Source organism: Trypanosoma conorhini (genome assembly GCF_003719485.1).
Source record: "Trypanosoma conorhini strain 025E chromosome Unknown Tco_14.4_contig_00110, whole genome shotgun sequence".
NCBI lineage: Eukaryota > Euglenozoa > Kinetoplastea > Trypanosomatida > Trypanosomatidae > Trypanosoma > Trypanosoma conorhini.
The window spans coordinates 17929-39255 of NW_021704196.1; the positions used below are offsets into that span (position 1 = coordinate 17929).

Here is a 21327-nt window from a genome sequence, read left to right on the forward strand (position 1 = left end):
TTTGGCCCGTCTTATTTACGTAGGCGTTTTGCCCACCCTCGCCCGCCGTGGGTGTGACTGCGTGTGGGAGGAGGCAGCGGGGAGACGCGCTGAATGTCGGTCCCCGCCCCACCCGCCCAGCCGCAGCCCGCGGACGTCACCTTTGAGTCGCACCGAAGCGGCGCGCAGCGCGTGGTGATGTGCCCTATCGAATTCGGCGCCTCCCCTGCAATCCAGCCGCGGCAGCTTGAGAAGCACGCCGGGCTCGGGGTTAAGCTGCAACACTTGCGCCAGCGACACCTTTACACGGGGGAGGTGGTTCGCGCCGGCGGCACCTGCGACTGTGGGAACAGCAGCAACGTCTTCATCCCGCACGGGGTCGGCACTTTGGCGTGTCTGTTGTACGCCAAGTCTGGCACCGGTGGCGGCCTGGCGGGGAAGTCGGCTGCCCCGGTTGGTTTACCGCACGCGCTGGTGGTTCGCGAGTATGGCGAGGTGGAGGAGCTGCGGGATGCCGTTCTGCTCACCTTTTCCACGTACACGGGCTCCTTCAGCCACGGCAGGCGGCAGGGGAAGGGGCGGCTCACCGTTCACCCCCACTACTACATAGACTGCCACTGGGACGGTGACGCTCCGCTGTTAGACCGCACCCCGTGTGTGCTTTGCTGCCACCCCTCGGCCGGCGCCCCGCCAGCGCTGGCGAGGGAGCAGGCAAACCCAACACGCGTGGGTGCGACGGCAGGCACGGATGCCGACGCACGCGGGACAACACAATACATTGGCATGATCTCCTTGATTTCGTCGGAGTTGACGCCGCACCGAGGATCGTTTGCAGGGCTGGCCTGGGCAGAGCAGGCGCGTTTTGTTCCAGACGGGGTAGGGGAGATGCTGTACCCACAGGGTAGTCGCTACTGTGGATTCTGGCAGTGTGGCCAACGCCACGGCTTCGGCGTGGAGTACGACCCACACGTAGGCACCGTTTACATGGGCGGCTTTGTGGATGATCATCGTGACGGCTCAGGCACGCTGCACTACTGCGCCACAGGAGTGATGTTTTCCGGGAGCTGGAAAAGGGGGGAGCTCACGGACACCTCCAACGCCGTCCTGCCGACCTCCCCGTTTGTTCTGCAAGGGGCACTTTGGAAAAGCTACGAGCAATGGTCCTTCGCCCACGGCACCCTGATGCGCGCGCCTGTTTCCCTCAGCGGGATTTGGGAGCCGCTCTTTCTCAGCTTTGATGAGAAACTCGCCTCCCTCTCCTGGGAAGAAGAGGGGGCGGCGGTGCCTAACGAGGAAAGTGATGACGCGGACGAAAGGTTCCTCTCGCTCCTCGCCAGCATGATGCAGAGTGCGGAGTTCAAGGCCCTCTTGGTGCCATTCCAGCGGTGCTATTATTTTTTGTACAAGTCGTGTGTGGGGCGGCGACGGAGGGAACCGAACGGGCACGCTTCGTTGACGGCAACGGGGCACTCTCGCTTGCAGAGGCCGTGTTTTAGTCTCCCCGCATCCGCGTCTGGAAGCGCGCCGGTGACCCGCAGTTCGTTGCTGACGACAGTCGACGAGGAGAGTCGCCCGCAGTCCATCCCGCGCGATGGGCCGCACAGCCACTGGCCGAGCCTGCGTCGCTCCCGGCGCCAGCGGCTGACACCGCTGCTCCTGCACCTGCGCGAGCTTGGCCACGAACGCCGTCAGGGGGCTGCGGCGGCGCCAGAGGGCGGCTGCTGGTCCTGCCCGTCGTGGTGCGCTGAGATGGGCGTGGGCGGCGGCGAGGAGGGTGCGGAGGACGCGGTTAGCTGCTTTCATACAGAGAGCTTGGCGGAGGGCCTCGCGACGCGCATGTCGCCGACCAAGCTGTTTGAGCGTGCGATGCACGACCTGGCCTCCTTCGTCTCTTCCGTGCGGCTGCGGCTACTCTCGTACGTGGCGGCGCATCCGTCGGCGTGCGACGTGTCCGTGAGCAAACGCGTCCTTGCCGTCTGCTGGGACTCCGCCTACGCGCTGGTGGCCCCCGTCATCCACGAGCTCGCGGCGGCGGCGGAGGCGGACGCTGTCGTGGCCGCGGCGTTGGCCGTGCAGCGATGTGCCTCGCTCACCCGCCAGGATTTTGTTCCGACGGCGCCTGCAAATAACTTCTGCGGCAGTGACGCGGAGCGAGCGACGACGGAGCACCTTGCGGGTCTGTTTAGGTCGCCCACCCGCCACAGCCGGCGTGCCGTGGAGCAGACGACAAACGGGCAGCTGCTTTGCTTCGGTCCACGCGTTGGTGGCAGGGAGGATGCCCCGGCCGTGCACTTTTCGCCGGCGGGTATTTTTGCCGCCTTCGCGTCTGCGTGCACCCACGCCGTGGGTTTGTTTCCACGCAACGCCTTCCTGCAGGAGCGGTGGGTGAGCTACAGCGTTCTGGAGGCCTTCAACCACGCGGAGGGCGCCCATCCGCGTGACGCACTCAGCCCACCCGCCCTACTGCGGATACTGCAGTTCCTTGCCGCCGAAGTGAACCCACGCTACCCCTTTCCCGGCGCAGCGGGGGACACCCGCGGCGACGCAAGCGGCCCCGCCGGAGGCACGGCAGAGGTGGTGGACTCCTGGCTTAACTCCATCACGGCCTCGTGTGCTGCACCGAAGGCGGCCACGGAAGTGCTCTCGCTGCTTGGCGAGGCGCGTGCTGGCGTGGCTCGCTTGCAGAGCGTCTATCCCACGATTCGGCTTAACTACTGGCCTTCCTTTGCAGTCGACTTCATTGACGTGGAGAGTGGCAGGCAGAGTATTGTGTACCCGCTGGAGGAGTTGGCAGTCCGCACGCGATTTGTGCTTCTGGCCGCCGCGGAATTGCTGCAGCGACGTCCTCCGCCACGCGGGGAGGAAAGAGCGCGTGATTGGCGTATAGGCAACGCTGCTGCTGGTGGTGGTGGTGCGGCTGCGGCGGGGGTTCAGGCCGAGGCCAGGACTGCAGCCGCGGGACCGAAGGCAGATGGGTTCACGCAGTGGCTTCTTCGTCTCCCCGTCACCGTGATGCTGCAGGCGCTGCGGCAGCAGGCGGACGCCGACGTCAAGGAGGTGCCGACTGCGCAGGAAGACGCGTTGGCGCGCGCCGGCGAGCAGCGGCGAGGGCCGGTGCCGCCGCTGCGCGTCCCGCCCTCGGAGGTGCTGCCTTGGATTGTGGAGTGCATTGGGGGGATGTTGGAGTCGCCGAACTTCCCGTCCGCGACGGCGAGTTCGCTGGCGCCAAGGCAGACCTCCGTGCAGGCGCAACCGCTGCAGCAGCCGCCCACGCCTGGGACGGGGGAGCGGCACGTGGATCCTGCGGGCCCAGAAGGCGCCACCGCAGCGGAAGTCCTGCTGGGAGGCGCCACCGCAACTCAAGCGGTGGGCACTGACGCCGCTGCGCAATCTCTCGAATTCCAGTGGAAACACTTTATTCCCATCACTACGACTACCTCCAGCAGGAGTGGGACTCTGTCTTTGGGCGATGCGGCGGACGGTCCGACTAGCGCGTCCGCGTCGGCCGCTGCAGCCGCGCCAGAGTTGCTTTCAGAAGGCGAAAAGCTGCATGTCTCCCTGCTGCAAGGTCTTCTCTCGGATGTTGGGGTTGGCATGCAGCTGCGCATGTGTCTCTGCTATGACACGGAGGATGACGTGGCTTCCGCGGCCCACGCCCAGCAGAAGCGCTCTCTAGCAGGCGCAGAAACGGCGAGGTGCTGCGTCGGTAAGGAGGCGGTTCTCTCGCTGCAGGTGCGTCTCTCCTTCCTGGGCTCACGGGTGTGGGAGGTGCTGGCGGACGCGTGGCTTGCGGCTTCGCCCAGGCCTCGTGCCAGCGCCACCGCAGTGCAGCATACGCGGCGCAAGTGCAACCTCACTGACGCGCCGCAACTCGTCCAGTGACGGCGTTCTTCGCATCCATCTCCCCGACTCTGCCACGCCGCACTGGGGCGATTGATGGAGAGGCGGCAGAGACACAAAGTACATGTCTGCATGCGTGCGTGTTACTTTGAGTAACGGAGAGAGAAAAGGATAAGGGAAAAGAGCGGAGCAGCAGCGTAAAAATCAAAACAGTGTTATTGCCCCCCTCAACCTGCTAGCTCTGTCTGCCTCTTCATTCTTCTTTTTTTTATCCCTCTCTCTCTGTGTATGATCTCAGCGTCGCCTTAAATGACATCGGTGGTTGTTTACACGCGTGCCCCCCGCAGCACGAGTCCGCACCCGTGCACGGCCCCCAACGACGACAACAGGGAGACCTCCGGGAGCAGCACGCTGCCGCCGCCGTCGACCGGCGCCGCCGCCCCCCGCGGGTCCGGCTTTGGGCAGAACGGCGACCGCGGGGGCGGCGCGAAGGTGGAGGAGGGACGTGCGGTGCGCCTCGCGGCCGCCAGTAGAAGCGCACCGGCGGCGGGGGCCTGGAGCCGCGGCAGCTCAAAGAACCGGAGCGAGGAGAGCGTCAACCGCCCGCCCGCGCGGCTGGACGCCAGCTACGAGGAGATCTACACGGAGGAGGATCAGTACGCCCGTCCCGTGTCCAACGGCGGCAGCCGCCGGCGCTGGAATAGCTACGACGAGGACGTGTTCTACGACGAAGAGTACATCTCCGAGGAGGACGAGGAGGACGAGGAGGACGAGGACGAGGATGTTCCGCGGATTGCCATCATTGGCGGGCCCAACAACAAACGGTTTGTCCGCGACATCCTCTACGGCACGGCCAGGGCTAGTGAGCCGTCGCTGGCGCCACCGAACGGGCGTCACAGAGAAGAGCAACATTCGCGCGATTCTGCAGACGCGTGGAGCCGCAACTTTTCATTCCCGGACGCTGAGCATGACGCACTGGGGTCGCGACGGGCCGACGGCTCAGAGCGGCGGGGGGGCAGCTTATTGAAAAAGACGGTACGGACACGGCAGGAGGGGCATCCTCGGCACGTGCAGCCAAACTCTCCCTCCTCGTCCGAGGAGTTGCCGGATGGTCCTGCGAAGGTGTTGCGGCTTTCCCCGCTGCGCCAGAGGTCCCCGCTCGCGCACGAGACCGCGCAGGCGCGTGCCGTCGTGGCGGCGCGCAACTCTCACGCGGCGGAGCCGTTTGCAACGCGGACGGACTGGACTCCGGCACGCGGAGAATTCGACTCCGACGAGGCGGGCGGCGGCGCCCTCGTGCCGCCGCAGCAGCCCCCCTGCCGCTCTGAGCCGGCGGCGGCGCGGAGCGGCGGGGACGCCGAAGTGGCCTCCGTCCTCTTCCCCGAGGAGAAGCCCCAGCAGGATGAGGAAGCACGCGCGCCGCTGGCGCTGAAGAAAAAGCTCAGGCGCCGCAGGGAGGAAGCGGAGGGGCGGGCGGCGGAGGACGACGGCAAGCTGCGGCGTTCCCCGTCGCCCTCCTCCGGCTCCGAAGCGAAGGCGAAGAAAAAGAAGCGGAGGCTGCGCAGGGCAAGAAGCGGCAGCAGCGGTCACAACCACAACAACGACGATGACGACAAACCGCGAGGCATAAGCAAGAGGAAAGTCAAGAAGGAACACGGCAGTGGCGAGAAGGCGGCGCCGGTGGAGGGCGAAACTGATGCCGCGCAACCGGCAACGCAGGCTGTGCCTGTATTTACGGCGGAGCAGGTCGTGCCAGCGAAGCCCAATAAACCAAAGGTGTACTGCAACACCTTGTTCAGCAGGAGACGGCAGAGTAAGCAGCAGAAGGAACGGGAGGCGGCGCGCGCTGCAGCGAAGCAGGCGGCGGCGGTGGCGGTGAAGCCGACAACTGAAGCGAAGAAGGGAGACGATGAGGCAAAGCCCCCCGCGATAGAGAAGCGGCAGCATGCGACGCAGACACCGACGCCCCCGCCGCGTCGGCACAGACACCACAAAAGAAGGCTTTCGTCATCGTCTGACACGTCAGACGAGGCCAGTGCGCCGCGTGGTCGTACTGCAGCCGCAGCGGCCGTGCCGCGCTCTCGCTCGCTTGAGCACCATCGTCGCGGCGAGAAGAGTAAGTCCCCTGTGCGGCGTGGGAGGGCTGAGAAGCGCGTGGATAACTGGAACGACGTAGACTAGAGTGGGGCGGGGTGGGCTCTGCACTCTGGCGCTGTCGCAGCCCCCACCCGTCTGCAGGCCAGGCCCGCGAGAGGGTGAAGTAGCGGAATAAAGCAGAAAAAAACAAGAGAGGGAGTTGTGGTTTTTCTTGTTGTTGTTTTTTGCTAATTTAAGGAAAATGATGGAAGTAACATGTTTAGAATAACCCGAGGAAACAGGCAAAAACAAAAAGAAAGGGGGGGAAAAAAAAACAACATTTATTTAGCGGCAATGTTACTTCTCGCTTTACTTTTATTCACATGGAGTAGGACTTTGTGTGCATTTGTTTTATTTTCCTCTTTTTTTTTCTTCTTTGTGTTTGTGTGTGTGTGTGTGTGTAAATTATCAGTCCGTTCAGCAATGGCGTCCCGCCTTTTTTCCCCCTTTCTTCGTCAGCCGACGGAGTGATGCCTCTGTGGCCCCCGTTGCGAACCGGGTGCCCACAATTGAGCGGTCCCCGCCGGCTTAGCATCAATTTCCTGCCACGACTGTATTTTTTTTTTGCTTGCGCTGATGGGCGGGATGGGGATTTGGTTTCCGGAGGAACTCACACCGCCCCGTGGTGACCCAACACGCTTCTCGTTGTTGGGGCCCCAGCCTCCGCGCGCAACTGCGTGCGTGTGTGTGGCGTGACGTGACGTGACGTGACGGTAGCTCGCGACGAGAGTCGCTGGGGACAGGCTGCGTTGGGTAGCAGCAACTCATGGGCACGCACACGCGCTTGAGCGCGGAGGCTGGAGTGGGGAAGTGGGGAAGTGGGAGGGCAAAAGAAGAAGGAAACAAAACGGAAAAAAAAAAGCAAATATCCGAGAATTGCATATATTTGTTTCTGTTTACGTACGGCGGTGGCGAACGGAACATAGAGAAACGGTGCGTCAGACCCGCAAGAAGGAAAGAGGGGGAAGGGCGTGACGGTGTGCGTTTGCCCCTGTGTGTGCGTCTGTGTGCGGTGCCTGGGGGCGCGGCAGCGGGCCATGCCGCGTGCGTCGTTGTTGTTTTTATTTGTTCGTTTTCATTTCTGCGCTGCTGCGCCGCAGTGTACCCTTACGGGATAGTAGCGAAGGCCCCCAGTGCCCAAAGGGGGGAGAAGGTCCCCATAAAAACGGCGCGGGAGGGGCGGCCACTTCTCCAGGGAAGAACGCCCGACACAAGAAGAATACCAACAACACAAAGGAAAGAAAACTAACACAATATAAAAGAGAGAGAGAAAAAAAAAGGAAACCATCCCTTGGGAATTAAAGACACGGAGCCCGATACGACTGGCATTCAGCGGCCCACAAAGGAAGGCGGTCGAGCCGAGTCTGGTGAATAAGTGGAGGGCTCAGATCTTGCATCCTGTAGGGGGTGAAGAGAGAAGCGTATGCAAAAGTACCCTTTGCAGCGGCGCTACCCCCCGTCCACCCCGAGCTGCAGCGTGGTTGCGGCGGGGAGCAGCGGCGGCGGCAGCGGCGGCAGCGGCGGCGGCGTTGGGCGTGGCGTCTCAAACGGCCCGGTGCCGGAGGTGGCTGCCGCCAGCTACGTGACGATGTCCTCCGCCGACGCCACCGACGCCAGTGACGAGGAAGTGAATCAGCTGCTGCGGGAACTGGAGTGTTCGGTGGAGGGGCCAAATGCGGCGGCCGTGATGCGGGACGCGGTGTCGGCCATCGAGCGGCGGGCCTTGGCAAGCTGCGACTCCATGAGCCGCGACCTCTTTCTTGAGCAGCGCATCCGCGACGTCCTCTCCGAGCTCTCGCGGACGTCGAACCCAAAGCTGCTGCTTCTTGCCGTGGAGTTTGTGGACGCCCTCCTTGCGGTGCCGTACACAAACCCCCAGCAAAAGTTTACGCGGCTCTGCCGTAGCCTCTTCATCGTGCTGCACTGCGGAATTGAGAAGCCGGCGAAGGAGGCGCAGCGTGTGCTGAAGCGTATGCTGGCGTTGGACCTGCAGCTTGGGTCCTTTGGGCCCCCGCTCAAGTCGTTTATCACGAAGGAACTGAAGGACAACTGCGAATTGTCGCTGATTCAGCTGCATGGACGCGCGCACCAGACAAAGGCCCCGTTTGTTGCACAGTTTCTTTCCGTCATGCTGGCCCTTTCCGCCACAGCCGAGGTCAACGCACGCTACATGCTGGGGCCGCTTCGTCCGCATGCCGTGCAGCTTGCGACCGCCCTTGCGGGTTCCTCCGACGAGGTGCTTCGCCGTGCCGCCTACGACTGCCTGGTGGCGATATTTAGTAACACGAGCGCCATGCGGCACAACGAGGTCGTGCTGGAGAACCGGCGCGTATTGGCCGACGCGATTCGGTCCTTGAACACGAGCCACAATAATGAAAGCAGCATCATCTCCACCCTGCAGTCCCTGCGCGCGCTCATCAGCAGCAGGGGGGTGCACTTTATGGAGAAGCAGGTGCCGATACTGCCGCAGTTGTGCGTGCTCGTGACGGAGCAGCACCGGGTCTCCAAGTCGCAGGCGGTGCGGGCGGCGGTGTGCGACCTCGTGCCGGTTATTGCGGAGACGGACGTTCTCTCCGCCGTGCGTCGCACAACGTACTGCGCCATTATTATGGAGCCCGTTAAGAATGTTCGCGATGAACGCAACAAGAGCCTGGAGCTGCGCAACGTCGCCACATTTATCCGAAACGTCGGGTACGAGGCTCTGGACTCGACAAACCGCACGAATCTGGACTCCATCCTCATGCGCTACGTCGCACGTCGGGAGACGCAGGAGGAGTGTTGGCACATTTTGGCAGCCATCTGCAGCCGGCAAGTGCAGGCGGCGCTGCGGCAGGTGGTGCAAAGGGGCAGGTCTGGGTGGTCCGTCTGCGCCAGCTTCTCTGCCAGCAAGAGTGAGTCGCCCAACCTGGCGGAAAGCGTGTACTCCATACAAAACCTCTCGCTTGGGAGCGATGGGGCGACATCTGCGTTGCCCAAGGCGGTTTTCCACGCGAACGCTATGAAGCAGCAGGAAATCGTCCAGCACGTGGATGGGTTGGTCCGCCGCTGCATTCCGCACCTGGCGAATGCCGTGCTCTCCGCGGAGCTCGTCAAGTACCTGACGATGATTCAGCAGCACGTCCTCACCGTGAGCACCGAGCTGCAGGCGGCCCTTGACGCCCTCGTCGACAGCAAACTGAGGGACAACGCGCAGGACTCGAGGCGAGCGGGCCTCGACGCTGGCAGGCGGTCAGCGACGCGTGACGGACGTCACGCCTCCAGCCTGGGCGCCCATCCGCTGCCGACGCCGCAGGGCGCCCCGCAGGCGTCAACATTCAGCGGTCCCAGTAGTACAGTGGGGCGCCTGGCGCAGTACTTCCTTCCACCTGCCGCGTTCGAGGCCGGCAGCAGCGCTTCCCCGCGCAGCGTCACGAGCGGGGTTGAGGGGGAAAGCCAGTTGGACCTAAGTTTGCGGAGCGACAGCGGCACAAACACGACGAGCGGGGGCCAGAATGCCCCGACGAACGGGGCTGCGGCAGCTGCAACAGGTGGGGTGGGGAATGCGAGTGGTACCAGCCTGACGACACGTTATGCGGTCACCCCCCCGGAGCTTTGCATTGCCCTGGAACTCTTCGCAAAGCGGCAGATAACTTCAGTGCAACAGTTAGAGGAGGTTCGGGCCTCTGGCGTTTTCTACCAGCGCCACCAGGATGCCCAGGTGCGGCAGCAGTGCAGCATCTCTGTAGTGGAGGCGCTTAGCCAGTGGACCTGCTACGCGAAGCAGCACCGCACCTCCACCTACTCCACCCGTGTCACGGAAATCATTGAGCTGTACCTGAAGCACGTGGTGCTGGAGCTTGATCCCAAGGTTCGGCTGATGGAGGTCACGATCCTGGCGGACGCCGTAGAGCTGCGTCCGTTTCTGCTGGAGCAGAGGATTTTGAAGACGTTGATGAGCCTTCTCCATGACACCTCCCGGGTGCGAGAAAAGACGGTGGAGCTCTTCGTCCTGCTCACGCAAGAGCCGCGGAACACGCCTTCGTTGGAGTTGGTGCAGCAAAGTTTGCTCACCATGGTGGAGTCCTACGTCACGGTGCTTGAGTACTCCGCGGACCCGCAAACCCTCATTTGCCACACCTCGGACCTGCAAACGCTGGCGAAGTTCTCGCTGGCGCCGCTGAACGCCCACATGCACCGCATTTTCAGTGCCTTCCGGGGGCACCTGGTGGACGAGATGGTGGCGGACGCGATTGCCCTCGCTATTCTGAAGACCACCGACACCATCGTGGGCGCCCTGATAAAGGATGAGGCGATGATGCTGCAAAACCAGGACGATGTGGCGGAGTTGTACGCGCCCGTGGTGACGGTGCTGCGCCGAAGCACGTCCACCTCCCTCAGCCACGCCGCCATTGGGCTGTTGGTGAAGATGCACGCCATCGGGGCCTCGCCGCGGGAGTGGAACGCGACGCAGCTGCACGAGCTGCTGCAGTCCATCACCTCCGTCTACATTGGTGTCGTAAACAGCACCGAGGTGGAGCTGGAGCAGGTGCTCACGCTGTTTGGCCAGTTGGGTGCCGTGGACCCCGCCACCAAGCCAGACACCGCCGCCACGAAGAAGAAGAACGATGAGGCGGCCATTCAGGATGAGGCCGACCTGGAACTCACCTACGACTACGCCGTCATTGTCTACCGGGACTTGAGTCGCATGTTGGACGTGGGGCTGTCCGAGATGGTGTGCACGCAGACCCTGCGCACCCTGCTGCACCTCGTGCAAACGACAACTGACAAGAAAAACATTATCGGTGGGGTTCACGCGGCAAAGGCAGTGTTGCAGATCGCAAAGCGCTCCAACGACAGCCCCTCGCTTCGGATAGAGGCGCTACACATCCTTGCCGCTATCACCTCACTGCGGTATGAAAAAATTAGCAAGAAGCTCCTACCTGAGATTGTGGTGTTGCTGGAACAGCTCTGGTACCCGCAGGATCATGCCCTCTTCCGTGCGGTGCTAGACGTGGTTAGCGCGTTGAAACCAGGGAAACTCTCTGGGAAGGAGCAGGCGGAGGTCTGGCCCTGGCTCTACCCCCGTCTTGTGGATGTTGCCCTGCAGGATCACACCGAATCGAGAGAATTCTGCCTGCGTGTCGTGAACGTTGTGTTGCATGCGACGTATATTCCCCCACACTGTATTCCGGTGGTGTTTCCCATGCTCACGCAGTTTGTGCAACAGCTGGAGCAGTTGGTGGAGGTGCGCTCCGTCTCGTTGTGCGCCTGCATCCACGTTGTGTGCAACCTAAAGGCGGTGCAGCATCTCCCGGCGCTGCTGCACGCCATTCGCATCCTCACTCGACACTGCGTGCTGAGCGAGGACCTTGGGCCCCGCCTCTCCACCGCGATGGTGCGGGACGCGCTGCGGGTACTTGCCGCGATGTGCCTGAGCGGGAACGCGACGATAGGCGCCCTGCGTGAGCGCCTGCGCGACACGGAGGAGGCGAACAGCACAGGCCCGACGACGTCGTCGGCGGCGGGAAGTGGGACGGACATTGCGGGCGCCGCGGGGGAGCTGCCGGCGTCGCCGTACGTAAGCCGCTACCAGCAGCACCCGCGCGAGCTGCAGCGCGGCAGCCACTACCTCGACCAGCCGGACGAAGACCGCTACGACGGCTACCCGCCGGGGCACCAGGACACCACGCTCTTCATGAAGCACGTCGAGTTTGGGCTGCGCACCAGGGACAACAAGTGGCGGGAGTGGTTTGCGGAGTTTCAGAAGAACATCCTCCTCGTCTCCCCGCACCCCGCCTTCCGCGTTGTGGTAGACCTCTTTGACAAGCACGAGCCGCTGCGCCGCAAGCTGTTCCACCCCTCCTTCAAGTGCTTCTACGAGTCCCTCAACGCGGAGCAAATGAAGAAGGTGAATGAGGTGCTGAACCTCGCGCTGCGCTGCAGCGACAGCGAGGTGGTCTCCAAGTGCCTCGGGCTTGCCGGCTACCTTGACCACAACCCGCCCCGCATCAAGGAGCCGGTGCTGCAGCAGCTCCGCTACCTTGAGAGCAACGACGGCTTCACCCGTGCCACGACCGCCCTGCACTCGGCGCAGGAGCACCAAAGCAGGCCGCTCAGCGACAACTTTAACTTTGAGTCTCCGGTGCAGTCGCTGCGGTCGCCCGTCGACGCACGCATGGAGCCGAGGAACGCCACGTCGAACCTCATGGATGGCCCACTTGGCGGGCTAACCAGTGGCCGCCAAACCGACCTCGGCAGCAACACCAATAAGAGCAGTAGCAACTTCGGCGACAGCGGCGTGGACGCGGGCGCGGACACGGATGCGGCGCGGCATAATACCCAAAATAACAATCATAATCATAATAAGGGGATGCAGCGACGAGCGTGTGAAAATTCGGAGATTGGCAGCGAGTTTCATCCTTTGGCACGTCAGATTACCTCACCGACGCAGCAGGGTCCCAATTCGCCTGGGTCGTGTCCACGCGTGTCACCGATTCCCAATAGTGTCAACCCGCTCTTCACGACGGACAGCCTGGTGGAGGCGGCGCAGCGCGCGCGCATGTACGATAAGGCCATTAGCTACCTTGAGAACAAGGTGCTGCCCGTCATTGAGAAGTACCGCTACACAAGCAGCGTTCCCAAGGAGGCGGTGCACTCTCTTGTGCTTCCCATTGCCTGGCTGTACAGTAAGCGTGAGATGCAGGATTCCGTCGTTGGACTATTCCGAGTACTGCGCTACAAGACGGAGAAGGAAGATGGATTAAACTACGAATTGCTGCAGTGGTGGGACGTGGCACAGCGCGTCTACGCTGGAAAGGTGGAGAACAACAAGAAGTGCAGTCTGGTGGATCTTGAAGGTTACGTGCGGACGCTCTGCCTGTGCGGGGAATGGGAAAAGGCGCTGCACGTCGTCAAGACGGCCTCCCCGCAGCTGACGCGCTCCTCCGCGGCCATCGCGCAGTCGGGCGCCATGGCGGCCTGGATTCTTGGGGAGTGGGACGACGTTCGGCAGCTGAAGGAGTGTATCCCTGTGAAGGAGAAGGTCGACACCGCCGTTCGCCTCTTCTTTGAAAACGCGGTTTGCCTCCATGACGCCTTTCACCGCAAATCCGGCGGCCACATCACGGTGATGTCGGCGGATGCGCTGCACGCCATCATTAGAAAGTCTAAAATGGGGGTGGATGAGAGTCTGAAGACGCTGCTGCCGCTTAGCTATGCACACGCCTACGAAAACCTCACGCTCCTGCAGCACTTTACCGAGATGGAGGAGCAGGTGGCGTACGTGCAGGCTGAGTCCTCCGTCTTTCGTGAGCAGCTGCTGGAGCGGTGGAAACGGCGCTTTGCGGCGCTTAAGCCGGACTCTCTCATGCCAAGTCTACGCTCTCTCATGCTGCACTCACTGGTGCTACAGCCCACAGAGATGTCGGAGATGATTTTAAACTTTTGTGAACGGATGGGGACAAACTACCCTCAGCTCTCCATGTGGGCCATGTCGTGGCTTCAGCAGGGTCACTTTCCACGCAGTAGTCCGGAGGAGACGCGTGATCACGTCAGCGCTGCCGCCTTGCTGACCTCGCAGCCGCGCGTGGCCGTTGTCTACATTAGCCAGATCTGGAGTGAGGGTAGGAGACACCAGGCGGTGCGTATGATGGAGGAGTTCCTCAATGAGACGCAACCACGACTGGAGGAAGATGAGCCCCTATGCTACGGTACTGCTCAACACCGTCTAGGTACATGGAAGCAGGAGGTGCTTGCGGATTGTTTTTGGAAGAGTGACTACCGCCAGGAGCTACTGCGACACTTTCACGAGGCGATTCGTGCGTTGCCAAAGAGTTACGAGGCGTGGCACAGTTGGGGACTCATGAACTATCGCGTGCAGCAGCGCGACAGCTCCCTCACGACGGAGGAGCAACACAGGTTTGTTGAGGCGGCCCACCAGGGTTTTGTGGCTGCCATTTGCCGAAGCACCAGCCCCGCCACCGCGCTGCCCGGTGTGATGCGTTTGCTGCAGTTGTGGGTGTTTCACAATGGCATGTCCATGCTGAAGGAGTCCATGGCAGACAGCGTCTTCCGCATTCCCACGGACTACTGGGTGCAGGCCATCCCGCAGTTGATCGGTCACCTGAGCGACCGTCGACACGACGTGCGTGAGGTGATCAGCATGATCCTTCGTCAGCTGTGCGAGGAGCACGCCCAGGCGGTGGTGTTTCCACTGCTCGTGGTGTTTATGTCCGATGACTGCAGTGGTGGGCAGCAGCTGCGGCGACGGGAGTTGGCGCAGTCCATCATCACGGCCCTCCCTAAGCGCATCAGATCCGACGCGCGACTTGTGGCGAAGCTGCTGGTGGACGTCTCCGCGATCCCCATTGAGAAGATTCGCGAGCACCTGAGCGCGGTGGCGGCGGTGTGGAACCCCAACGCCGAGTACGAGGGCGACTCCGAGGAGGTGTGTCGGCGGCTGCAGGCGGTGCTGGAGATCTTCAACGCCCACCGGCACCACCTGCTCTACACGGTCGGCGACGTTGGCCACTACGTGGACGTGGTTCTCGAGGATGAGCGGCGCGGGGATCGGGAGAAGGCAAGCAGCATCGTGGGGCAGCTGCTGGACGAGATCACCAAGCACATCGCGGAAAAGCTTGGCAACGAGCCTCAGAAGGCCATGGAGCCTTTGCTGAGCCTTCGCAACCTTTCCATCGCGGTGTTTGGGGAGTACGATATCCAGTACACAAACTTCCCAACCATCGCGTCGTTTAGCTCCAAGTTGGACGTCATCCCGTCCAAGAAGCGGCCGCGGCGCATCCGCCTCAGTGGGTCAAACGGGTTTATCTACACCTACTGCCTGAAGGGCAACGAGGACATACGCATGGATGAGCGGGTGATGCAGCTGTTTGGCATGGTCAACGTGCTGCTTAGCAACACCCACGCCAGCAACAGTGCCTTTATTCACCGCTTTCCAGTTATTCCCATCAGCAATAATGTGGGACTGCTTGGCTGGGTGGAGAACGCCAATACAATCAACAACACGATATGTATGCATCGCAGCACCATTTCGAATCTCTGCACTCATCAGGAGTCAAGCACGCTGCGCTCCTACGTGGAGTCCTTTGGCAGCTGGGATAAGCTGAGCATGATCCAGCGCACGGAGGTCTTGGAGTATGTCATGACGCAACCCAACTGCGAGGCGGTGGATGTCGCGCGTGCGATGTGGCACCGCTCCCACACGGCGGAGGAGTGGCTTGAGCGACGCACGGCCTTCACCCACTCCCTGGCGACGATGTCGATGGTGGGGTACGTCCTGGGGCTCGGCGACCGCCACCTCGGCAACATTCTGCTTTCCATGTCAACAGGGAAGATTGTGCACATTGACTTTGGTGACAGCTTCGACGTGGGTCGACTGCGCCACGTTCTGCCTGAGACCATCCCATTCCGCCTGACTCGCATGCTGACAAATGCGATGGAGGTGTTCGGCGTGGATGGCATCTTTCGCTCCTCCTGCACCCGCACCCAGACCACGCTGCACCGCAACTGTGACAGCATCATGGCCCTGCTCTCGGCCTTTGTGTATGACCCAATCGTGCAGCACAAGGGGACGATGAAAAGCATGATGGAGAAGGGGCGCACGCCGCAGGATATTGCGGAACGTATTCGTAACAAACTCCGTGGGAGAGAAATGGCTGTGGACCAGAGAGACATGGTGATTTTCAACACCGTTTTGGAAAGTGCCCGTCGCCCTGACTTGCTGTACATGTCCAACGCCTTCAATGACGCGGCACGGCGAACCCTCGCCAAATCCCTAACACCGCCGCAGCAGGTCGCCATGCTGATTGACGAGGCCACGCGTGTGGAGAACTACGCCGCGCTGTACTTTGGCTGGGGCCCGTTGTGGTAACCCCGGCCCTGCTGGGCGGGACTCACAAAAACGACAGATACCTGTAACTGTATATATCCACCCATATATATATATATATTAGTACATGTTTCGGAAGACGACGACCTCCCTCCGTGAGTCACTGGTCGAAACGGTTCTCGTTGTTGGTGGCTCTGATTTTTTTTGTGTTTTATTGCTGTTTTTTTTCTTTTCCTTCTTGGATGGAGGCAGGGGGAGACGCGTGGGGCGGAAGGGCGTAAGGAATAAATAGAGGCGGGGGAAGTGTGTCTGCGCCCAGTTTCTCGCCTCTCTCCCACTGCACGCTCCTCCGTCAGGCCCGCCCGGCACTGACGGGGAAACCGGCCCGGGGCGTGCGGTGGGGATTTGCGTGGGCAGCAGCGAGGGGGAGTCGCGGAGGCGGAATAAAAAGAAGAACGTCTGTCGGGGCCCGGGCCCGCGCGGGAACGTCATGCCCTGGCGGAAGCAGAAGCCGAACTGAGCGAGACGTGGCTGCGTGTGTGTGTGGCTGTGTGTGTGTGTGTGTGTGCGTGCGTGTGTGTGCGTGTGTGTGTTTAATAACTTTATAACAGAACAAGACGTTTTACGGCAATGTGAGCGATCCGGCGGCAGCAGCAAACGAGCAGATGAAGTACGCGCGATAAACAAAAGACGCTGTGCACTTAAAACTATTTCCAATGAGGTATGATCTCCAGTTAACTTTTCACAGAGAAGGGATATGTGTACATGTCCCTTCTCGCTCGCTCGTTTTTTTTACTCTCTCGATACATATGTATGTATGTATGTACTATGCGGCGTTGCATCACTGCCCCGACACCCGCAGTATTGTCCCTTGTTGTTGTTTTCATATCCTTTGCGTGTATTTGTGTAGTTGTATGTACATATGTATGTAATGTGTGTGTGTGTGTGTGTTGTGGCGTCTTATGCCCTCCCGCCTTCCTCAGGAGGGCCATGAAGCCGGCGGCGGGCGAGCAGAAGACGCTCCGGGACGTGTGCGTCCCAGCAAGTAGAGGTCGTCTACACAACGAAAGGATAAGAATAAGAAAACGGGCGGGTGAAAGGGGGGAAAAAAAAGAGAGAGAGAGAGAACCGTCAGAAGGGGCAGAAAAATAACATGATTTGAAGTTAAATAACAGTGAACATACATGAAAGCAAAAAAAAAAAATGGAGAGTAGTGGCTGAGCAAGCGAAGAGGAGAAATCAAATACAAAAACAAGACGGAGGTAACAATACAAAAAAAAACGAAAAAAAAATTAGGGTGTGTTTTTAAAAAAGCGAAATAAAGAGGGGGGACCCGAGTTGTCAGCCCTCTTTTCTCCCCTTCTCCTGACGCCTTCTCGTACTGGAGTGCTTACTTATCTTGGTTGCCAAATTTGCCGTGTTTCTATCTCCCCTCCCCTGTACCCCACACCCACCCATACACGCACGCACCCACCTCCCATTTATGCCGTTGCTGGTGTTCGACGATTCTTCTTGCGTCGTTGTTGTTGTCTTTCCCCAATCCCCCCGTTCTGAAATGCAAGCGACGCAATGGGGTAGTTGTTTTCGCCATCGTACCATTTTTGTTGTTGTCGTCGTCGTTGTTGTTCTTTTGGTGGCGCTTTCTTACTCTGCACGTATGGTCTTTTTTGTTGTTGTTGTTTTGTTTTGCTGTTTTGCTTCTCTATTCCGTATCCATTCTTTCAGCGTGGCTCCCGCCCGCGCCGCGTTTCCGTTGGCAGTCCTCCTACTGCGGGGCCGGGCCCGCAGCCACGCAGGACGCGACTGCCTTGCCGGTGGGGACTACTCCTGGGCGTGTGGTTACCCCCGCCGCGGCGGCGGCAGGGGGGAGGGGACGCGGGGCGGTTGTAGAGGAGGCACGCTGTTGTGAGCGAAGGCAGGGGCGGGGGTGGGGCTTTGTTCTGCGCGGGGAGGTAACTGCGGGAGGCGGCCTTTTCCCTTCTTCTCCTCCTGCATCTACAGGCCCGCGGTGGTGAAATTATCACCCACTCCCGTATTCTTTGAGCGCCGTCGATTATCATTTTCCCCCGCTGTCTGCGGACTTCTTTTCTTTGCTTGTTTGTTTTTTCCTGAGGGGGGGAGGAGGAAGTGCCTCTTGTGGCACTGGTGTGGCTTGTTTGCTGTTTGTGAGCGACTCACCCCACTGCTTTATTATTGGGTTGCGCATGCGCCGGCGACACTGCGCCCGTCCCCGCTGCTTCTGCCTGCCGCCATCGGGCACACGGAGCTGCACGGACGTGCATTGAGGGCTTCTCCTCTGCGGTAGTGTGTGCGTGCCCCCCACCCCACCCCCACCCCCCGTTGCCCTCTCACACACACGCACACAAACTGTCGCTCCCTCGCTGTATTGGTGCGTGCATCTTCCCAGATTTCGCCTGACTACGCTCCTTGTGCATGCGTGTGCAAGCTGCCCCGTTCCACCGCTTCCTGTGCGTGGCCGCAGTGGGCCCGAGGCGGTGAGGAGCAGCGAAGCGTGCGCCGCTAGGGAAAACACGCACGTTGGCACCGAGGAAGTATACAATGATGGGAAAATGACGGCTTACGCAACCGGGAGATTGTATGTGTGTGTGAGGGGGAAATATATATATATATATATCTATAGAGTGACGCTGCAAAGGCGGAGAGGAGGGGGACGAAGCGACGCCGCGGAGTTTGGTCTGAGTTCATCCACACACGCACACACACAACGCATTCATGCTGTTACTTTTTGTTTTTGTTTTAGCGCCGTTCTGCCTTTCTGACGGATCTGCCAAGCGAATGTTATGAGGATTGAAATTTTTGGTTGTGTTTTTTTTTGGAGCACACAAACAAACAAACAAACAAACAAACAACAAAGGAGAAAGATGGAGTTGAGAGGTAGCGGGCTGGGCGTCTGTGTGCGAGTAACGCATGGAGTTGTTAAAAAAAGGAAAGAAGAAACGAAAGAAGAAGAAAAATAAAAAAAAAGCGTTAAGAAACGAATGCTGTGGTACGGCGCCAGCTAATACCTATGCCCATGACTCTTCAGGTGGAATAATGCGTCGCCATGCACACGCACTCGTTCTTTTTGTTTTTCCTTTTATTGTTGGCCCCGCATGTGTTTTTCTTTTTATTTTGCTGGGTCAGCTGTACGCCGCATTGTTTTCTCGGTTATGTGCGTTATTGCTTGCCTCTTCCTTGGGCGCCTGCCGCCTCCCTCCCTCACTCTCTTCCTCCTCCTCCTCCTCCTCCTCCCCTCACGCCTGCTAGGGAACACAAAGACCGTGTGGAGCGGCGGAGCATCGATACCTCTTCTCTGTGTCCGGTTGCCTCCATTTGTACAGGGAAAAAGATGCTGGCGCTGTCGGGGCTGGAGCTCCCACGGCTGGAGGAGGGCGCCGAGGAAGTCTTCTTTGGGGTGGACCCCGGCCTTCTCCGCGGCCTCGCACGCAGGGTGCGGGTGCTGCCGCGGGGGTTGGCGTTGCAGCAGCAGGCGCGGACGAGCGCGCGGGTGTGGGTGGAGGGGCAGCTGCGCCACGCGCGGCGTCACGGAGACCCTCACGCGATGAGTGGCTCCGACTTGGACGGCAGCGACGACGACGACGACGACGACGACGCCGGCGGGAACGGCGAGGGGCGGCGGCAGCAAACTTTTCGTCGGAAGAAGTTCGTTAAGCTGACGGACGAGGACCTGAGCGTCGACTGGTACGAGGTGCTGCAGCTGGGCCAGGGGGACGGGTCGACGGAGGAGCAGATCCGCGCCGCCTACCGCCGCCGCTGCCTGGAGACGCACCCAGACAAGCAGAAGGACCACTCGGATGAGGCCTTCAAGAAGGTGCAGCGCGCCTTCGACGTCCTCGGCGACGCCGAAACCCGTCTGGCGTACGACTCCTCCCGCCCCTTCGACGACTCCATCCCCGGCGAGACGCTGCCGGCGGGGGCGGACTTCTACGCCCTCTTCGGGCCCGTCTTTGAGCGCAACAAGAAGTGGAGCAGCGAGCGGGACCTGCCGTCCATCGGTGACGACCGTACAGGCCTAAAGGCGGTGTACCGGTTTTACGACCGCTGGGCGCGGTTTCAGTCCTGGCGCGACTTCTCGCACCTGGTGGAGCTCGACGAGATCGACGACAGCATGTGCCGCGAGGAGAAGCGCTACTACGCGCGCGAGAACGAGCGGCAGCTGAGCCACCTCCGTCGGGAGGAGCAGCAGCGGCTGCGGACGCTCGTGGAGCGGGCCCGGAAAAATGACCCCCGACTGCGCCGCAAGCGCGAGGAGGATGAAGCGCGGCGGCAGCGCGAGAAGGAGGAGAGGGAGCTGACGCGCCGTCAGGCACGAGAGGAGGAGGAGCGGCGCCGTGCGGAGGAAGAGGAGCGGGAGAGGCTCCAACGGGAGGAGGCGCAACGAAAACAAGTGGAGAAGAAAAATGAAATTCGTCAGGCACAAAAAGACTTGCTGGAGTTTCTGGAGCGGCACGGCATCCTTGACGAGACGGCGACTAACAAGCTCCTGCGCCACGCGGTGCGGCGGCCAAATGTCGCGTGGATCTTCTCAAAGGTCAGTGCACCCGAGCAGGCTGCCGCTATTCTCTCTGCGGTGACGGGCTGCAGTACGGAGCGGCGTCCCGCTGTCGTCGCCGCCGCGGCGCACGGAAACAAGGGCAACCGACCGGACGACGAAGACGACGAGGGCGTAACTGTGGAGGCGGTTCTCCGCTTCAACGCCCTGATTGAGGAGCACGAGCAGCGCATTGGGGTGACGCGCTACGGCGAGCCCATCAAGAAGCCCCCAGTCTCCTCCACGAGTGGGCCGGGAGCAGCCAAGAGGGCCGCCCCTGCAGCGGCAGCCAACTGGGACGAGGAGGACCTGGTGCGCCTGCAGAAGGCGACCGCGAAGTACCCACCCGGCGCGGTGGACCGTTGGAGGAAGATCGCCGAACTGCTGCGGGGCAAGTTCACAGAGGAGGAGGCGATGAGGAAGGTGAATGAAATTACCGCCGCACTGCATCATGCAAACACCCACAACCAAACCCCGAGTGCCTCGGTGCAGCAGCCAGGCCCCAAGTTGGACGCATCCAGCGCTGCCGCCGTGGGTGCAGGTGCGGCGGCGGTCCCTCAGGTTCCATCCGTAGAGGACTGGACTGCGAAGCAGCAAAAAATGCTGGAGCAGGGGTTGCGGGAACTGAAGGATTACAAGGAGAGGGATAAGTTTCAGAAGATTGCGGCGATAGTGGAAGGCAAAAATGCAAAGGAGTGCTTTGAACGATATAAATATCTCTGCAGTATGAATAAGCGTAAATAAACCCATTCCTACCGGCATATAAAGAATATTTTTCCTTTTAATGAGGAACAGGTACGTAACATCCCGCCCCACGCCAAAACTGAAACATTAAAAAAAGAAACGAGAAGCAAAGCAGTGGTGTAGGTGTATGTGTGTGCGTGTGTGTGTGGGCTGAAGTTAAGCATATATATATATAGGAGGGGGGAGGGGGGGGGAAGAAAAATATGTTTCCTCTCGAAGAGGTGTACTCCCTGAATTTGTGCGCTGTCTC

At 60.7% G+C, this 21327-nt stretch overlaps 4 protein-coding genes across 4 annotated transcripts, besides 19 other annotated features; all 4 read left to right on the plus strand.

Moving 5' to 3' along the window:
* Nucleotides 1-4: part of a microsatellite that runs on past the window's edge.
* An 89-nt stretch (nt 5-93) lies between these two features.
* Tco025E_02697 (uncharacterized protein) lies at nt 94-3861 on the plus strand (the record flags this gene model as incomplete). Its single annotated transcript, XM_029369621.1, has 1 exon — nt 94-3861. The coding sequence occupies one exon, from the start codon at nt 94-96 to the stop codon at nt 3859-3861; it is 3768 nt and encodes a 1255-aa protein (XP_029230287.1).
* A 267-nt stretch (nt 3862-4128) lies between these two features.
* Nucleotides 4129-6000, plus strand: Tco025E_02698 (uncharacterized protein; the record flags this gene model as incomplete). The annotated part of the gene is made up of 1 exon (XM_029369622.1): nt 4129-6000. The coding sequence occupies one exon, from the start codon at nt 4129-4131 to the stop codon at nt 5998-6000; it is 1872 nt and encodes a 623-aa protein (XP_029230288.1).
* Nucleotides 6001-6114: 114 nt separating this feature from the next.
* Nucleotides 6115-6141: a microsatellite.
* Nucleotides 6142-6292: 151 nt separating this feature from the next.
* Nucleotides 6293-6355: a microsatellite.
* Nucleotides 6333-6357: a microsatellite.
* A 285-nt stretch (nt 6358-6642) lies between these two features.
* Nucleotides 6643-6668: a microsatellite.
* Nucleotides 6669-7378: 710 nt separating this feature from the next.
* Tco025E_02699 (phosphatidylinositol 3-kinase) lies at nt 7379-15823 on the plus strand (the record flags this gene model as incomplete). Its single annotated transcript, XM_029369623.1, has 1 exon — nt 7379-15823. One exon carries the CDS (start codon nt 7379-7381, stop codon nt 15821-15823), a length of 8445 nt encoding a protein of 2814 aa, XP_029230289.1.
* A 50-nt stretch (nt 15824-15873) lies between these two features.
* Nucleotides 15874-15902: a microsatellite.
* A 77-nt stretch (nt 15903-15979) lies between these two features.
* Nucleotides 15980-16014: a microsatellite.
* Nucleotides 16015-16316: 302 nt separating this feature from the next.
* Nucleotides 16317-16374: a microsatellite.
* Nucleotides 16375-16674: 300 nt separating this feature from the next.
* Nucleotides 16675-16736: a microsatellite.
* Nucleotides 16737-17017: 281 nt separating this feature from the next.
* Nucleotides 17018-17073: a sequence feature (A-rich).
* Nucleotides 17074-17222: 149 nt separating this feature from the next.
* Nucleotides 17223-17256: a microsatellite.
* A 123-nt stretch (nt 17257-17379) lies between these two features.
* Nucleotides 17380-17478: a microsatellite.
* Nucleotides 17479-18096: 618 nt separating this feature from the next.
* Nucleotides 18097-18120: a microsatellite.
* A 278-nt stretch (nt 18121-18398) lies between these two features.
* Nucleotides 18399-18421: a microsatellite.
* Nucleotides 18422-18623: 202 nt separating this feature from the next.
* Nucleotides 18624-18655: a microsatellite.
* A 65-nt stretch (nt 18656-18720) lies between these two features.
* Nucleotides 18721-18766: a sequence feature (A-rich).
* A 94-nt stretch (nt 18767-18860) lies between these two features.
* Nucleotides 18861-18915: a microsatellite.
* Nucleotides 18916-18964: 49 nt separating this feature from the next.
* Nucleotides 18965-19046: a microsatellite.
* Nucleotides 19047-19130: 84 nt separating this feature from the next.
* Tco025E_02700 (chaperone protein DNAJ) lies at nt 19131-21077 on the plus strand (the record flags this gene model as incomplete). The annotated part of the gene is made up of 1 exon (XM_029369624.1): nt 19131-21077. The coding sequence occupies one exon, from the start codon at nt 19131-19133 to the stop codon at nt 21075-21077; it is 1947 nt and encodes a 648-aa protein (XP_029230290.1).
* Nucleotides 21078-21191: 114 nt separating this feature from the next.
* Nucleotides 21192-21225: a microsatellite.
* Nucleotides 21226-21327: the final 102 nt, after the last annotated feature.